The sequence below is a fragment of the Castor canadensis genome, chromosome 4 (genome assembly GCF_047511655.1).
Source record: "Castor canadensis chromosome 4, mCasCan1.hap1v2, whole genome shotgun sequence".
Classification (NCBI taxonomy): domain Eukaryota; kingdom Metazoa; phylum Chordata; class Mammalia; order Rodentia; family Castoridae; genus Castor; species Castor canadensis.
Window position 1 is genome coordinate 84,465,362 of NC_133389.1, and position 17,575 is coordinate 84,482,936.

Here is a 17,575-nt window from a genome sequence, read left to right on the forward strand (position 1 = left end):
TTTTTAAAAAAAATCTAACATCCCCATATGGTCAACAAATCATATTACCCTATTCATAACACATGTTGGCTTTTCTCTGTAATAGCTCCTCAACTTTTAATACTCCTATGATTAAATTCTCCTAAATGATTTATTTCAATGAAAGTACAAATGAGAAATCAAATAATGTCTTCACAAATTGTTTTCCTGCTAAGAAGGATGGCTATTTAAAGAAAATCTGTCACATCTCACACAGAAAAGGGGTCAAATGAGCATCGGCTTACCATTGCTAGTTGTCGACCAATGTTTCCCATTGTTATGACTCCAGCAAAAAATATACATGGCAACCAAGAACGAACATAGAGGAAATCTGGAGATGTATATCTAGAATAATAGAAATATTTTAACAACCCCCAGAGGAGGTACAAAGACACTTAAGAAAATCACAATGAAAATAAGTTATTCTGTAGATTAAACTAACTAACCCAATTCAACATCTCAATTCTAAACTCAGTTATCATTTATTTACATAGCAAACAAGCACAAAAAAGAGTAATACTTACTGATAAACACCATTATAGACTAGCAGTTGAGTGACCACAGTTGCCAAAAAAGCAATTCCTACACCAAGACCAAAACCACTTCTAGATCTATCAAAAGTCCACCACAGTCCAATGGATAGTGCAGCCAGTGTGAGAGACAACTGTATGTTGTTATCAAAATCCACTTTCTGAGATCAGTGTTAAAGAATCATCTTAAACCTTATAACCAAATAATATCACTTATTATTCACTTCCTAAAATAAGAGATGCCATTGTTGAGGGACTCAGTTGTTTATTCTTGAGTATGTTCAGCCTTTTAACATAGGTGAAATGAAAACTATCTTCAGAGTTGGGCCCATGTGGTTCACACCTGTAATCCTAGCTACTTGAGAGGATCATGGTTTGATCAAGGGCCACCCAAGCATACAGTTAGTGAGACCCCATCTCCAAAAAAAATAACCAGAGAAAAATGGACTGGAAGTGTGGCTCAAGCAGTAGAGCACTGGCTTTGCAAGTGAGATGTCCTGAGTTTAAATCCCAGCCCCACATTAAATAATAAAACTATCTTCAGAATTCACCAAATACCAGATATACAAAGGGCAGTAAATACCTCTTACTGTCCTGGAAGCCCTCAAAAAAGAAAAATCCATTTATGTTCCTAATTATAAAATCAGACTCATTATTTAAGAAATGACTTCTTTGCTAAACATGTGACTGCAATCTTCACAACACTAGTATTGCTAAAGGAACATAGTTTTGTGAAAAAGGAAACCAATATTACTTCTCAAAGCAGTTTAGTATTACTCAAAAATCATACAGGAACATGGAAATAGAAGAGTTGACAGCTATTTAACAGGGTACCACATTCTCTACATGATTTACTGACAGACACATTTTATAATAATGCAGTTCAGAAATAAGACTACCAAGGACACAGTATCCCTTTCTATTATGTCAACTGTTCTGGTTTTAATTTGTTGAGGATAAAGCCTTGAAGTGAACATTATCTTGCAACCTGACAAGCTATTTTGGTGCCTGAGACTTTCTAGCACAGGACAGTTTGCTCAAATGATATTTTATTTCTGTCACCTACTTAAGCATCTATTCACAAATGTACAGCCCTTTTCTACTCCAGAATCTGTGGGCAAAATGAAGCTTTACAAATTCAATTTTCTTATTTCTTTGCTAGAGGATTACACTAAAGGAATTAATTTCAAGTATCATTAAAGGGACATTATCTATGTCCCAAAGGCCACATCTAAGCTCTATAACCAGTTCCTCAGGAGTTACATATCTCACCAAAGTAACTGGCCATGCTATGACTCCAGAAAATTAAAAAAAAAAAAAAAAAAAAGCCTACAAGCCACTTCCTGCTTCCTTGTAACACCTGGTTGTTTACCACCATTCCCCAGCATTCCTGAACTCCTACCAAAGCAGCATCCTTAACACCCAGCTTTCTAAGATGTAGCATCTGAGGGCTGTGTGTGCCATTCCCTCAAGGTATTGCCTGGTTAGGCCTGACTTATCAAGAAACCAATAGTTCATATGGGTTTGCTTTCTGGGCAAGCTTTTGTCATGCTTTTGCTGCCACCATACTTAAACTCCAAAGAAATGGTTTGAGCACTGATTCCACTGCATAATAGCATTAATATAAAGAGTGGAATTTGATATAACGGGCTACATCTTTGCTAACTAAGTTATCTTCATGAAGCGAAGTAAGGAGGTTTTCAATGCAAACAAAATACATCAATCTTAAAAACAGTAACTAGTGATTTTTTAATGTCTAAGTAAGCTTCATATGAAAAGTTAATGCTATAAATTTTATAAACATTTTGGAATTTTCTTGAAGGACCAGGAGGATAGCTAAGATTGCTATAGTTAAGTATTTCATTGAGTGAGGAAAAAGAGAGCAAACAAAGAATATAAATTGTATGTAAAGTTTCTAATAGTTTAGAATAGGCTTATTTAAATTTCTCTACTTAAAAACAGAAATCACAGTTGAAATGTGTGGGAGAGAAAGGTTTAATCCAGCAGATAGAGGGGAATGAACACACCTCAGGGCTCCTAGTTGAGAGAATGAGACATAGATGAGTTGGGAGCCTGAAGTTCAGTCTCAGCTCAGCTGCAGACTGGCAGTGTGAATGACTTAGCAAATTACCCAGCCTCTCTCCTTCCATATGTCTTAGTACCTTTACAAAGAAAACATGGGCTGGCAGAGTGGCTCAAGTGGTAGAGTGCCTGCCTAGCATGAGGCCCTGTGTTCAAATCCCAGTTACCAAAAGAACAAAAAAAAGAAAGAAAACATGGAAGTAGGAGATTTTTAAGCTCCCATCTAGATACCCTAGCCAATGATTTTGTTTTTTTAAGCTCTACCAAGCACTACATTTTTTTAAAAATAAAATGCTAAACCTGAAAAAGTTCACCAAAATAAACACGTTGGGAAATTCTTTAATACAAACAGAAATGAAAAACGAAAATGATAGCAGTCCCAAAGGGACTTTCAAATTTATGCAGGGGCAATCTAGGTTCCTGACTCCTTCCATGGGTTTTGTTCCCAAGTGTCTCCAAACATACCTCAATACCTTTGGCAAGGGGTACAGAAACAGACTTGCCATACGATCCACCTCTCCATGGTAGAACAAAAGCAAACCTTGGCAGCCAGAGTTATACTTCCTTCCCTCTCATTTCCCAAGGCTCCTGCCATCTTCACTGTCTAAACCATGTCTATCTTCTAGAAGAAAGAAGTCAGGACTAGCAATTCCCATATTCTCTTCCCAAAAGAAAGTCAGAGAATGGGAAGAAAGTGGAGGAGAAGAAAAAGGACCAAAACCTTATGAGGGCAGAAAATGTATTCTAGGATTTGATATTTTTTTAGAATTCTAGGGGCAAGAGGGGAGAAGGAAAATAGTGGCTACCTTACCCTATTTGAGGAGACATTATTAAAAAACTCATTAATCACTAAATAAAATGTCAGAATCCTCAAATGATAAAATTTCAAAACTATGTATCTCAGAAGAAAAAATAATTATTTGGGGGCAAGGCTAAATTGGTTATTTCTACTTATGCCATCTTTAATGTGCAAGACAGGCATGGGGGCTGTAATCCCAGCTACTGAGAAGGTAGAAATCAGGAAGATCACAGTCTGAGACCAGTTGGGACAAAAAATTCACCAGACCTCATCTCATCAAACAAGCTGGTTGTGGTGGCATGCAACTGTAATCCCAGCTAATGCAAGAGACATTGGTAGGAGGATTGCAGTCGAAGGCCAGTCCCAGGGGGAAAAAATGGGCAACCCTATCCAAAAAATAGGTAAAAGCAAAAAAGGGCTAGAGGCATGGCTCAAGTGGTAGAGCATCTGCCTAGCAAGTGCGAGGCCTTGAGTGCCAACCCTAGTTCTGCCAAAACAAAAACAAACAACAACAAAACCACTTGTGTGCAGCCTTAGGAGATGGAAGTAGGAGCATCACAAGTTCCAGGCCAGCCTGAGTGACATAGTAAGACCCTGTTTCAACCAAAACAAAACTAAAACCATTTACATGGCTTTTTGGCGTTGATTAAAATCAATAAATAACAGTCTGCCTTCTTAAAAATTAGAACTGTAAGTTAAGGAAATAAAATAAAACAATAGTGTCTGAAACTGCCACATGTCCTTATTGGCAAATCTTAAGTAAAGAAAGACAGGAAAAAATCTTTTGAAAATATACCCATTTCAATCTCAGAATTACCAGTAGTAGACTGAGAACAAATACGTAAATTTCTTTAATGTGAAGTTTCTAAATTTGTTTAAAAAAAAAAACAGATTTAATGAAGGGCTATGCCACCACTATAATAATCTCACTGCTTTCCTGATGTTTCCACAACATGGCTCACATTCTTTTTTATGACTAAGATGACTACAGTGAAGTTGCAAGGGGCCGCTTAACCTTTGGTTTGTCACAAGCTGCTTTATTACTGCGCATTTCATTACCGCGTAAAGGATACAGCGCTGGCATGATTTATGCCAACAAAGACGGCTACACACCGCATTACACTGGACCACTCTCTTTTAAATTTATGTGGCTCTCCTAGATGCCTGTCAATGCAAGGGTATAATAACCCAATCACAGCTGTGGGAAAAAAAAGAAAAAAAATTAAGTCATCTTCAGTGTTGTAATGGAGCAACAATTAAGCTACAAAAATCACTACCATCATCTTAAAGATTCTTTAAAAGGAAAAAAATCAAGTTATTAAACATCACTGACATTTTTTAAAACTTACCTTCTAAAAAAATGAGAATAGTGTACTGAAGGAAGCACTGGACATGACCACAACAGTATTTAAATCCTAATAGACAAAGCGCTGTAAGTGTATGGTTCACAACTGAGCAGACTTGACCAGATGATTCATGCTACTTTTCTATCATGAGTGTCTATGAGACTTGAAAAGCATCAAACCATTTAGCAGTTAAACAATGTTCTCTAACCTCCATAAGCCTCAGACATACTATTCAGTGTGACAAATCTAGGGAGAGGTTAAAAGCATATACACGTACAAGCTCATCACACACACAATGTTCCAATGGTCCTGGCTGTCCTGCTTAGAGGAGTCTCCCCTACCAGCTCCTTATCTCAGTCCTCTGCACATAACACCTCTTCCTGATACTCCTTTTCACCCTGTCCCTCTGTTAAGGCTAGAAGTCATATTGTCAAGGCAGGAAAACTTGCAACAGAAATCAATTATGTTTCATTCTTCACTTAGAAAAAAATGAAGGACACATGATATGTAGGAATTACAATTTTACAGAAAAAATTTAAATTCACTGGTAAAAGATAACAGGAAAGCATCTTAGACTATTTCTTAGTTTTTGAAAGAACAGCTTCGATATTACTTATGTAATTAACTATACAGTAACTATATACAAACTATCTATGACTGAGACCCAAACTATTCTCATCCAGTTCTTAAATACTTGTCAAATCTTAACATTTTATTCACTTACAAGAAGAAAAATTTAAATGTCATTAATCATAAAATAAGACTAATGAACCAAAACATTATTCAACAATTTATAAGAACAATGCACTTCTATAGATTAAATTTAACAGGAAATAGCTAGACAGCTTTGATTTGCTAATTTCCTCAGAACAGAATTATACTGCCATTCTAGTAATAAAGATATAACTGTCCATCAGTACTATGACATATAATGAAATTATACCAAAATCTAAGTGCCCAAGGTTCAGAAGCCTCCTCCCCTACATGGTATTGGCTAGCTACATCCTACAAGCACTGCATTCAATCATCAAAGAAAAACAGAAACTAACAAATGTCAAAAACCATAGGCTAGCAGACCAATGGAGCAGCATTGGGAGGAGGCTACTTAGCTACTTATTATCTGGAGATGAGATGCAGTAATAATATATGCATTATCTAGTCTATGACTCTTTTCACTTAAGCATTTGCTAAGTTTAGATGACTTACAAACAGTCAAGAGATGATCAACAAATCTCAGCAACACAGACATCCAACAACTATTAGAAAATTGAAAGGTTTCATCTTATATTCCTATTTAAAAGACACTGCTCTAAAACCCTGTGAGGTTAACTGATAGTGTTTCTACATTTCTATACAATTAAAATGGCAACAAGCATGCCCAATAGTTGAAAATACCTAAAGGTTAGTTCTTTTTTTCTCTCAAGAGGGTTTTAAAACCAACCGTTCATTTGTCATTCCTTCCTCTCCCTGTTCTGTATAAGATATATATATGTAAATATACAGTTCGATACATCTGCACATATATCTATATATCCTGTTTGCCTATTGCTGAGTAAAATCACTTGAGAAGGCATTCCAAATCAATTTTCTTCAGCAGTTGATGCAATAGGTAAAGAATTATCATAGAGAATACTGACATGTGTGTGCGAAGATATAAATAAGTAAAATTGACTATATTTTTATGCACGTGATGTCAGACTTGCAAGTGAGAGACAACTGAGGAGAGAAAGCAAAACCACAAAAAGGAATTTAAACTGCCATGCTGCCAACCTTGGGATTTGCCAATAAAAATCAAATCCATCGAGTATGCATGGCTCTCGGTTGCTCATTGAGAGGAAGAATTCGAGGAAGCTTGTCACTTCCCATTAAATGTCTTCTTTCTTTCCTTAAATAGAGGCATGGCAGAGTCTGATAGCAACAGATACAGCACAGCTCTCTGTATCTCTGCTGTTTGAGAGCTCCACAGAATGTGTCTGGCTTCTTTTCCTCTTCCTGTGTTTTTTTTTTAAACAGAGACTTAAAATATATGCAAATGCCATTCTGCTTAATCAGATGGTTCTCTGATGCAAAATCACATTTCTTGTGATATCTTTAAGTGATTTCCCAGTAACTAGTTACAGTCTGCCAAGACCAAAGACAAAAGCAGGAATAAGTCATCACTTTTTCATGGTAGTGTGCTTACTGCAGTAAGGCACTAAAAGGAACACAGTTAAATCAGACATTTTGCAAGGAGAGGAGATGAAGAAAAAGGAAAGCACAAAATGAGATACACTTTCAGGAAAACTACAGCAGAAAAAGTTTATATTCTTATTTAGCAAATACTTAAGCCCCACGATATGTCTACTTCTTGATGTTTGCCAGGGATTTAAAAAGAAAAAAAGAGGAAGACAGGATTCCAGTAGAAAAGTGACCAGACACTATTACATACAATGCTGTGTTAAGCACTGACAGGGCTTTGATGGGTCCAGTAGCCCCTCATGAGTTACAGGGAAGCAGGGTGCCGACTATCAGGAAAGTTTCACAGAATAGGTAACCCTAGAGGTAGGAGTGTTCAGCAGTGACTGATGTAGAAATGGCTTTCTCATCAAAAGGAGGCATTTGAGGAAACAGTACAACTGAAAGCCATGGTATTACCAGAAAACCGTAAACTTTGGGCACCAAGAAAGCTACAGGGTTCAGAAAGGCTCAGAGGAAGATTAAAGCAGGGAAGTGCCAAATCATACAAAGACTTTACCCAGCACATTCTGGAGAATCAGAAAAATGATGCCATCACGTTTTGTCCCAGACAGTGGCAATCATTGCTATAGCAGTAGGTGGACAACACAAGGTGGGGACAGGGGTACAAAATCACAGGTAGAAAGAAAAGGACTGGTAACTCCAAGCACAGTGAGTAAGGGCCAGGTCAGGGGATGATGTGAATATTGGAAGCTGACCTGGAAAGTGAGAGAAAGGGAGAATCTTACAGAATGTTCCAGGAATGGGGTAATGGCCTATATGAAAAAATAGGAAACATTTTTTATTTTTTAATTATTATATTCATAGATTTGCACTTGGCTACTTGTGATTTTTAAAGTAATTTCCCTGCTTATTTTACACATACCATGGCAGTTGGCTATTTTTCTTCTATGTATTCTTTAGAAAGATTCCTTTGTGGTCCTCAGTAATGCTCAAATGTTTTCTAATTCTAATTCTAGTGCACTGCACACGTGAACAAGGTAGTCAACTTATAACATCAGCACTGTCAAACTGAAAATGAAAATGACACAAAAAGTTTATCAGATTTCTCTCGTAGTGGAGAAGCACCATTACTTTGTCCATGCCATAGGGAAAGGTGGCATCAAGAACAAGGGGACCTTCTGTTTATGAAGTGGTGAGTCTGGAGACCTTCCAAAAGGCAGCTGCTCGTTCTAAGAAAATTAGTTCGCAGTCATCAAAAGATGACTATCTGTTTTTCTTACTTATGATAGTAAGAATGTAGACAGGTTTAGAAAATGCATACCAACAAATGCGCAAAGCATATATATATATATATATATATATATATATATATTCCACATATATACAACACACACACAATGTTTCTTGTATTATTTACTTCTTTTATCCCCCTTGACACTTTCCCTAAAATAACAATGTGGGTTGGAGGGAGAAGATAGTATGTAGAAATCCATTTTCCATCTTTGGCAACGTTCACAAATCTGGTTCCTTCACTCATTCAATGAACACCAAGACCTACCCAACAAAATCAGTAGCAGAATGAACTGGAATGGAGGCTTCCTGATGCCTCCACTTTCTTTTGCCCAGATACCCTGTAGAATATGTGTTTCAGAAGAAACATTTAAGCAAGAAATGTGAATGCCAGTCTCTCAAATGAAAAAGTATGAAGTTAAGTTTGTAAGTGTGACAAACCTAGTAGCTAGGGAAAGGAAAGACAATAGGGATGAAGTAGCTGAATGGCAGTATTAACATTTAGAACTTTCCTTCCTAAATTTGTTTTGCCAAAAGACCTCTCATTACAGGGCCAGGAGCAGCAAGCAGCAAATACAGCCTGCTTCTCTCCACAGAGAGGTACAATGAAACATCAGTCATGTATCCCTGGCTCACCCAGGAATATGTACCACACACCAGGGTACTCCATCCAGGCCAATGATCTCCTTGAGAGGCTTGAAAAGATGCAGACTGAGTACTAGCTCCTTCTGTATGTATGGTCCAGCCCTCCCATTCACTGGTGCTAGAACCCTGGGCTCACTGATTTCCTCTCTTAGAGTTCTCATCCACCACTACCCCCAAAACCAGGAATAATGCCACTATCTCCCTACCAAAGTTTCCCTACAAAGCCCTGGGGTTAAGGGATGTGCCTGGCACATTAGCAGACATGCAATAGGCAATCTTTCCCTCCTCCAATCTTTCTTTTGTCTAGCCTGAAAAAGCATGTTCTTCCAAATCCCAAAAAGCTTTTATTGGCAGCCAGACCGAGCAACACCTAAGAAGAAAAAGAACTAGAAAAAGTTATTGAGAAAATTTTATTTTTCTCTTCTGAATTTAAGAACTCAGGGCCTCATTTTGTTAGGCAGGTACACTGCCACTTGAGCCACTCTGCCAACCTTCTTCTGAATTTAAGTGAAAGCAAATACATGAGGACCAGCAGATATATCATAGAATCTTCTCCTTGGACTATTCAAGGAGAATGATAACCCTGGAGAATTCAAGATTCAAGGCCTTTATGACTCCCCTTTTAATGTGAGCATTGCAGTTGTTAGACTGAAACATTACCACAACAATGTCTTTCTATCTAGGCAACAGGATTATGGAATTGTCCAGCAGGTTTCATGAGGTCATTTCAAAATATCTTACAAGTCACCATCACCTACTAGACACACCTTTAAACCTCTAGCTCTAGGATATAAGACAAGACAGATTTATATTATATTGTGAGGTATTTATATATTAAGTACGGACATTCAAAAAAGCAATATAATCTCTGAGTCAGAATTATCTTCTACCACATGTTAGGACTGCCTTCTATTACTTTATTTTATACAGAACAGTGTTGGTCTAGAGAAAGCTAGACAGCTATTCATTATGTAAGATCAGCATCAATAAAACATTCTGAAATGCTCCACTTTATCCATTATACACTGTCTATCACCAAAATTTGATCCAAAGTAACTAATAGGATAATAATGATTTTAAGCAAAAGGAATTGCCTTATTGATCTCTTCAAATATTTATTATTCTTAAGGTATACATAAAAACCAGATGCCAAGGATATGTTAAAAAAAATCTTAAATACAACATGAAGATTTAAACTTGAATAAAATTATTCCATTTTCAAGTTTTCTTCTTAATTTACTTAAAAAAAAAGACCATAGCACATATCAAACCTTTAAAACCAAATGCTGGTAGCCATCATCAGAATATCTTAAAATAAAACTTAGATGAAATGAGTTGAAGAAAGAAAAGAGGCAGAATGTCTCATCCCAAAGGGAATCAGGGTTGTTTTTAGAATTCAATTTTTAAAGTTCATAGGTAATGGAAATCAGACTCAGAATAGTACATACTCTGTGATCTACTGTTATTACCTTCCTAGAGCAGGCAAAGATAATTTTTGGCAACAGAAAGCAGATCAGTGGTAGCCTGAGGCTAGGGGTGTGGAAGGAATGCAAGAGGGCAAAAAAGAATTTGAAGGATGACAGAAATGTTTTATAGCTGGATTGTGGCCATGGCTGCATGACTTGTATCATGTTCCAAACACATCTTTTCGCTTAGAACGAGTCCATCATACTTAAATTATACCCCAATAAAGCTGATTTAAAAAAAAAAGTTTATTGTTCAAACAACAGCCACACTCATCTGCCCTATCTCCTTGCTAAGCACTGCAGAAACATCCTACACATACCTGAGGCTGTGCCACAGCACGGTGGTACCCACCATGCAGAAGAAAAGATGCTGGCAATCACATCGGGTGGAAAAAGTGTCACATTTCTCTGAATCTGAAGCAAATTTAACACTAACGAGAGAAATACTCCAATAAAAAATAGCACTACTCCTCGAATCATCAAGTTCACACTCTGGCTAGTGATGGATGAAATATACGGACCACACTTTTTGGGCCCAGGTGACTTCGTCTCTCCTTCCACCATGGTTTCATAAGTTCAGTAAGCCATAAAAACAAAACAAAATTAAGTTTAAAAAGGTTTCCCAGGTGAAAAGTTCAGCTGTCTGTGACTCAAAGCAGATCGATGTTTCAGTGGTACCACATCTTGTCCTAAGGCAGGACCTACCAGAAATCCTGCAAGAGATAAGAAAAAAGAAATCAATGTGCGTCTGATACATAATTATACCATTTTTCTGATTTCAGTGCTAGTTAATTTAACAGACACATAATGAAATGAGAAGTTTCTATACTAATTTATTTAAATTAGTTATTTGCTAAATAAGAAAATATTCAGCATGTTGTAGTAAAAAAATATTAAGTGGTATACACTTATATTTACTAGGACCAAATACATGAGGAGGCCTAAAAGCTTGCTCCATCACCTCAAAGAAAAGCAAATGGCTAATCTGAAACATCTCCAACAGAATCTGGAAGATAAAAACCAGGCCTTATTGCCTTCTATCTAAATTCCCAAGCCTATTGGTTACAATAGGCTTTATAGAAAATTAATAGTCTGACTAAAGATACTGCATTTTTTAAAATAAAGTGTGACTTGCTCATGAGGATAACCTCCATAGACGAACAAAAGGACCCATTTTAATGTTTAGTGCTTATATTTTAGAATTTCTGCACAAAAGCAGACCACTGAGCACTCACCCAAACATACACCAGCCACAGAAGCCAGACCTGGCCCACTCTCCCTAGGGCCACAGCTGTGTCCCATATCTGCTTTAGCACAGGCTGCCAACTGTCACAATCATGGGGGTGATTGTGAGAAAGCTAGAAGAGGAAGCTAAGATGAACAACCTAATGATTGGATTCCAAGGAGTTTTATCCATGTGGCCCCTGATTCCTAAAACCCAGAATGTTGCTACCACAATCAGTTTAGGTATTTGTTTCCTCCTCTAACTCTAACTAAGTGACTGCTATGGTTCAGATGTGTTTATCCCCCAAAGATTCATGTGTTGGGAGCATGGTTCTCACTGTGATGATGTTAGAAAGTGGGACCTTTAAGGGGTGGGGCCTAGGACTATAGGTGTGGCTCAAACAGTAGAGACTGGTTTGCAAGCAGGAAACCCTGAATTCAAGCCCCAGTCTCATCCCCAAAAGTAAAACAAAAGATATGGTGCCTACTGGGATGTTGTTCTTAGACCAACCAGGGTCACTGCTCTGGGAATGAGGTCCCTCTGCTTCCTGTTTGGTAATGTGATCTCATCCTCTCATCTGCTGAGGGAACCACCACAGCAGAGCTGATGCTGGCATCAGAACTGTGAGCACATATGAATAATAAAAGAAAAATGAAAAAAAAAAAAAAAAAAAAAAAAAGAACTGTGAGCAAAATAAAGCTCTTTTTAAAAATAAAGTTAGCCTGTCTCCAGTATTTCATTATAGTAACACAAAATGGACAAATACAGTTATATTTCCTTTTGTGTGTTTAAGACAAATTACATGTAAGGCTTTTTATGTGCTTTTCTAAGCACTTGACGTAAGGCAACTCATTTAACCCTCACAGTAACTCTAAGAGGGCTCTGTGTGGTGGTACACGTCTGTAACCCCAGCACTCAGGAGGCTTAGGCAGGAGGATTAAGAGTTTGAGGTCAGCCTGGGCTACACAGCAAGACCCTATCTCAAAAAATAAAAACAAACAAAACAATCCTCTAAACAACAAGAAAAAGCCCTAGGAGATAAATACTTATTATGTGCATTTTATATGTGAAGTGAAATAGGAAAGTAAGGTGAAGTCACCTGACTAAGTTCACAACCCTAGTAAGAAATGGAGCTAAGATTCAAATCCATATGGTCTGACTCCAAAGTCCTTGTGCTTACCATGATGTTCATCTTCTCAAACTGTCATCTATTCTTTTATTTGTTTTCTATGAATGTTAACAGTTTTATAGGAAAATATTACACAGGTTATTTTTTGTAATTTACTATAGTACAACTTGGGCACCTTTACAAGTCAGTACATAATGATATTTCCTTTAAATTCAAAAGCAGCTTATTTAAAACCACAGACAGTACTTCTACTAGCTACCTTGTAATTATATGTATCATTTCTTTATGGATGATGAACTTTTTATGTAGGCCTTATATATCTCCCACTGAGCCTCTGCATCCAGAGAGCTTCCTGCTTAGCCCACAAAGGGAGCTCCACATATTGTACTTGATTAATTAAATTGGACTTTTTTTGGATCAAACTCTACCGAGTCAAGTAGGCCTTTTGGAAGGCAAACCTGGACCTAATCATTATTTAAAATTTTCAAACAGCCTTACAAATGAATTTTGGAATAAAACTCAACTTGCACATTGTAGGGAACGGGGGTGACCGAAAATAGCTATGATGAAAATGAGAACATTTGTAAATGCTCCTAACTCTTCACAGCCATGTGATAAATATTTAAACAGACTTTTTAACTGAGCCTCTGCCATACCCAAAGCTCTGTGCCCCACACTCAAGGAAGGAATACTGTCTCCAAACCAGTCCTCAAACTCATTTGGTCTGTAGTATACTGACTTCCACAGCTTACAGGACTGAACAAAAAATTACATATTACAGGAGACTCATGAGCAACAAATTCTAAATGCCAACTAAAAATGCCCAGAAAGCATCTCCTCCTGACCTGATAAAATAGACTACTCCTTGCCAGGGCGTGGTATCCAGCTACAATATTGCCCTTGTCTTGTGTTCTGGACACTCTTAACAAGGCTGGATAGCTACAGAATTCATCTTCATTATCACTTGTGATAGAGCACTCACATTAACTGGGAGCCCACTCACTGTATCAGATATACAGGAACTCTGATCTTCAGAACAATTCTAAAAGCAGGAATTACCATTCTCATTTTACAGATGAGGAGACTACATCAGAGATTTAGCATTTGGCTTATTTATGGTAATAGGACATGCAAGATTCGAACTGGAAGGTTACCTCAGGTAAAGCTGATTCCAAAATCCATTCTATTTTCTCTATGCCTTCAGTCCCACTCCACCTCAACTGCTTAAGACCTTTTCTTCTCTTTGTTTTTGAACACAGGTCTACATAAAATCATTTAGTTACTGGAAGATCAACTCACTTGCAATATATCCTCAAAGTACTAATGCCAATATAAGTAGGAGACTATATAATAGAACAAAGATGATAAAAAATAAGTGTACAAACACCTTGAAAATTTTAAAGTACGAGATCAAGGTGAAAAAGATGTTTCAAAATATAAAGCAAAAAAATTAAATGGCTACCTTACACTAGCTACATGAAACTAATAGTTGCCTCTTCCTTCCCAAACTCCAGCAAACAGCAAACCCCAACCCCATTCTGGCTGAAACTACTACAAGAGGCCAAGGACCAATAACCAAAATGCAGCAAATCACTTGCTTCCATTGTGAATTTTTCCAAAAGGGAATTAGCAGCAATGGATAGTTTATGTTTAACTCAGTATTTTTAAAGGAAACAAAATAACTTCAGTTTTAAGAGCAAGTTCCCTTGTGATAGCGCCTATCTCATGATCACCTGAAGGGAATTGTCAGAGTACTGGCATTTGGGTCAGACAATTCCTTGATGTGTGGAACTGCTCTAAGCCTTGCATATCATTTAGCATTCCTGGCTCTTGCCCACTAAATACAAGCCTCCCTATTTGTGATACCCAAAAGTGTCCCCACAGTATTCCCAAATACCCTGAGGGAGGTACTGTCCTCCAAATGAGAGCCACTGATTGCTAGACCCTTCTTTCCTCATTCTACTTCAAGACTAGTAAAGATTTTCTAAACTGATTGTTTACGTTTTCTGCCATCTTTCCTGGCAGTGCTTCTTTACAGCTGCCTACTTTAGACTAGAAGTTTTCTTTTTAAAATAACATATTTGCTTGATGTTTACTTGAATAAGATCCAAAAGACTAATTTTATATCTACATCATAATACAATGGTATGTAATTACTGGGGACAAAAATAAAAGCTACAGTGCTTTAGACTCATTGTATTCTAAAATTTAAGAAATGGAAGAGAACCAGGAAATCAGATATTCCAGGGGTTACTTGAACCTCCTACAAAACCAGCAAAAATGTATTTGTGTGCACTCTTCTGAGAACAGAGTTCCACAATGTGTGGCTCAAGTGGTAGAGGCCTGGCAAGAATAAGACCCAGAATTCAAATTCCAGTACCACAAAACGAACAAACAAACAGCTCTCTAATAAACAAAGTTAAGAATCAATGACCTAACAGTTCTCTCACTTTATCAGAAAGGGAAATGCTCCACAAAGTGGTAAAGTGAAATGTACTACTGGATGTTTTTTCTTTTTTTGCTGGCAAGGAGGGTGGAGTGAGTCTAGTAGATCTTTCTATCATCAACATATACAATGAACAATGATCCAGCCCGTGAAAGAATAGGAAATCCCACAAGATCATACCATGTAATAATGAGGTTGCTAAAATAAATAAATAAATAAATAAATAAAAAGATGTGTATAATATTAGTAACGTTTTAGAAGAGTGGGTTATTTTTAAAGGCTGTAAGGAATATAGCTTAATATGTTTGTTTTACAGTTTCTTTTGCTGACTATTTATTGATATAATTTTCTTAAAGTGTACCTAAACCCTTAAATATTCTTACATCAGTAAGAGATTTGATGCTCAAATTTTTTTAAATCTATTTATGAAAAGTTCAGATTATTGAAAAATAATTTGCTGATAAGCAAAGAAGTCTCTCGCATAAACACAATTCAAAGAGCAGTATCTCAGTGACGATCTTGGTAATAAATGGGCAGGGGCTTTCTCATTTTACAAAATTGAATAGACTAAATAACTTTCTTGGGACTTAACAGTGTTTCCAGGTACCCCCAGAACTCACCCAGCCATTCTGATTCTATATCCAGAGTTCCTTACACTTCAGACATTGCCTCTATTCATAAACACCAGACAAAACCAAGTGACACACAGGAACATTTTAAAAGTCATCCTGATAAATTAATTCCAAAATAATGTTTTCAACAATGTAAAAAAGAAAAACGTTCCACAGGACATGAAAAATTCTGCCTAGAGCCCTAACCTTAATTTCCATAAAGTACATGACTGAACAAAGAAAAACTGTTCAAATGAAAGTCTGGAAAGATCAATGACAAATCTTCAAAACTGGAAAAACACTGTTCCATGTGTCTGATTGCCCGTTGATGCACATATTACTATTTTTAAATCAAAGTTTAGGTTGACCACTAAAACAACACAGGCAACAGGCATATGAAAACAAACACAAATTTTTCTAATAACTAAGAACCAGTTACATTTTAACAATTGCAGCACACCTTAGAACCAAACAAGATGGTTCATCTTCCAATAACTGAGCAGTTCAGAAGTTCATTTGCTTCCTTACATTTAGGTCTCTTCAGGTGTTCGACCAGATAGAGTACTAAATAGTAAAGTTAAATTACTACCTCATCTTTTTTCACCATATTCTCTCTTAATTAGAATAATATTCACAAAATAGAATAAGTATTAATATTAGAAAAACATGCAAATCAAAGACATGGTTCATGGTTTAATACTACTTAAATAACACATTTTTACAAAACTCAGGCTAGGAACATTAAAACTTCCAGGAATACTGTTTGTCTTGAATATACTATAACTCTTTTCTCTCAACATTAAAACTCAGCATAGGAAATACTAAGCAAGAAGTTATTTACATCCTCCTACTGCTTTTAAACATCAATCTCAGTCCCTAAAAAAATTACTTTATAGTTTGGGGATAATTTTCTGATAATAATGAAAACAAACTGCTTTTAAACGACGGAATTACATTTTATCCTTTCCTTTTCAGTGTAACTATCTAAAAAAGCAACAGTTGTCAGTTTAAAAACAGGCTCTTTCCCAAATTGGTTACGTTACATCAGCTATGAACTAAGTTCTCTGAAAAATACTGTGACAAAACAGTACTAAACACAAAGTCCAAAAAAAAATGAAGGAGAACAGGAGAGTACACCAGCTACTTTCCCCCTGTGGTTCCCTGCTTAATGAGGGCATCCTCTTCTTTCATTTTCATTAGTGGTTCCCAACCCCCAAAATTGAAAAGCATAATCCACCTTGGCTGCCTTCATTTTTCTGCACCCAAGACTGATGTATGTCTTCCCTTGCAATCCTCAGCTCACTGCAACACTGAAGCTAGCCAGTTTCAGTGGCCCAGTTATCAAGCCTATCCATTTTTTCTTAAAGAACTTCCTCATCAATCCTAGAAAACAGCAAGCTCTCCGCGGTGTATTTTCTTAGACTATCTAGCTAACGCCATCCTTTAACAACTTTTTCCAACATTAACTGGTCAGGAGTCGTTATCATTTAAGTTTTAGCACGCCTCCCTGCCCGATCGGTGTTGACTCATCGCCGGCATGCTTCCCTTTTCCAGATTGCCAATCCCTACTGAGCGACCCTAAAATTCCAGTAACTATAACTAACCGACGTCTACACCTAGTAAGAGTTCTTTGGCTGTTCACAGACCTACTCCAAAGGTATCCACTTACAATCCAAAATGCTAAAGTCCTACACCTCAACCCAATGTCATATCATTTTGGTGGCTCCTAAGTTTACTATGATCCCTACCTAATTTTGATACATCCTCTCCCAAACCTGAGTCTTTCTCTCTGGCCACAAGTCACCCAAAT

At 37.0% G+C, this 17,575-nt stretch overlaps 2 protein-coding genes across 6 annotated transcripts in view; one reads left to right on the plus strand and one right to left on the minus strand.

The window, feature by feature from the left end:
• The window catches only part of Ccdc93 (CCC complex scaffolding subunit CCDC93), a 175,226-nt gene that overhangs the window by 14,231 nt on the left and 143,420 nt on the right, over positions 1-17,575 (plus strand). The window lies entirely within an intron of this gene.
• Positions 1-17,575, minus strand: part of Insig2 (insulin induced gene 2) — an 82,496-nt gene that overhangs the window by 2,599 nt on the left and 62,322 nt on the right. For 4 of the 5 annotated variants that reach the window (XM_074070574.1, XM_074070575.1, XM_020185884.2 and 1 more), the window contains exons 2-5: positions 10,675-11,067; positions 4,503-4,627; positions 543-709; positions 264-363 (exon numbers count right to left, since the gene is read on the minus strand). In XM_074070574.1, coding sequence (XP_073926675.1) covers positions 264-363; positions 543-709; positions 4,503-4,627; positions 10,675-10,918 — 636 coding nt within the window. In that variant the 5' untranslated portion in view covers positions 10,919-11,067. Of the gene's footprint in view, positions 1-263; positions 364-542; positions 710-4,502; positions 4,628-7,875; positions 8,273-10,674; positions 11,068-17,575 lie in introns of those variants that run through there. The other variant, XM_074070576.1, reaches the window with a different exon arrangement.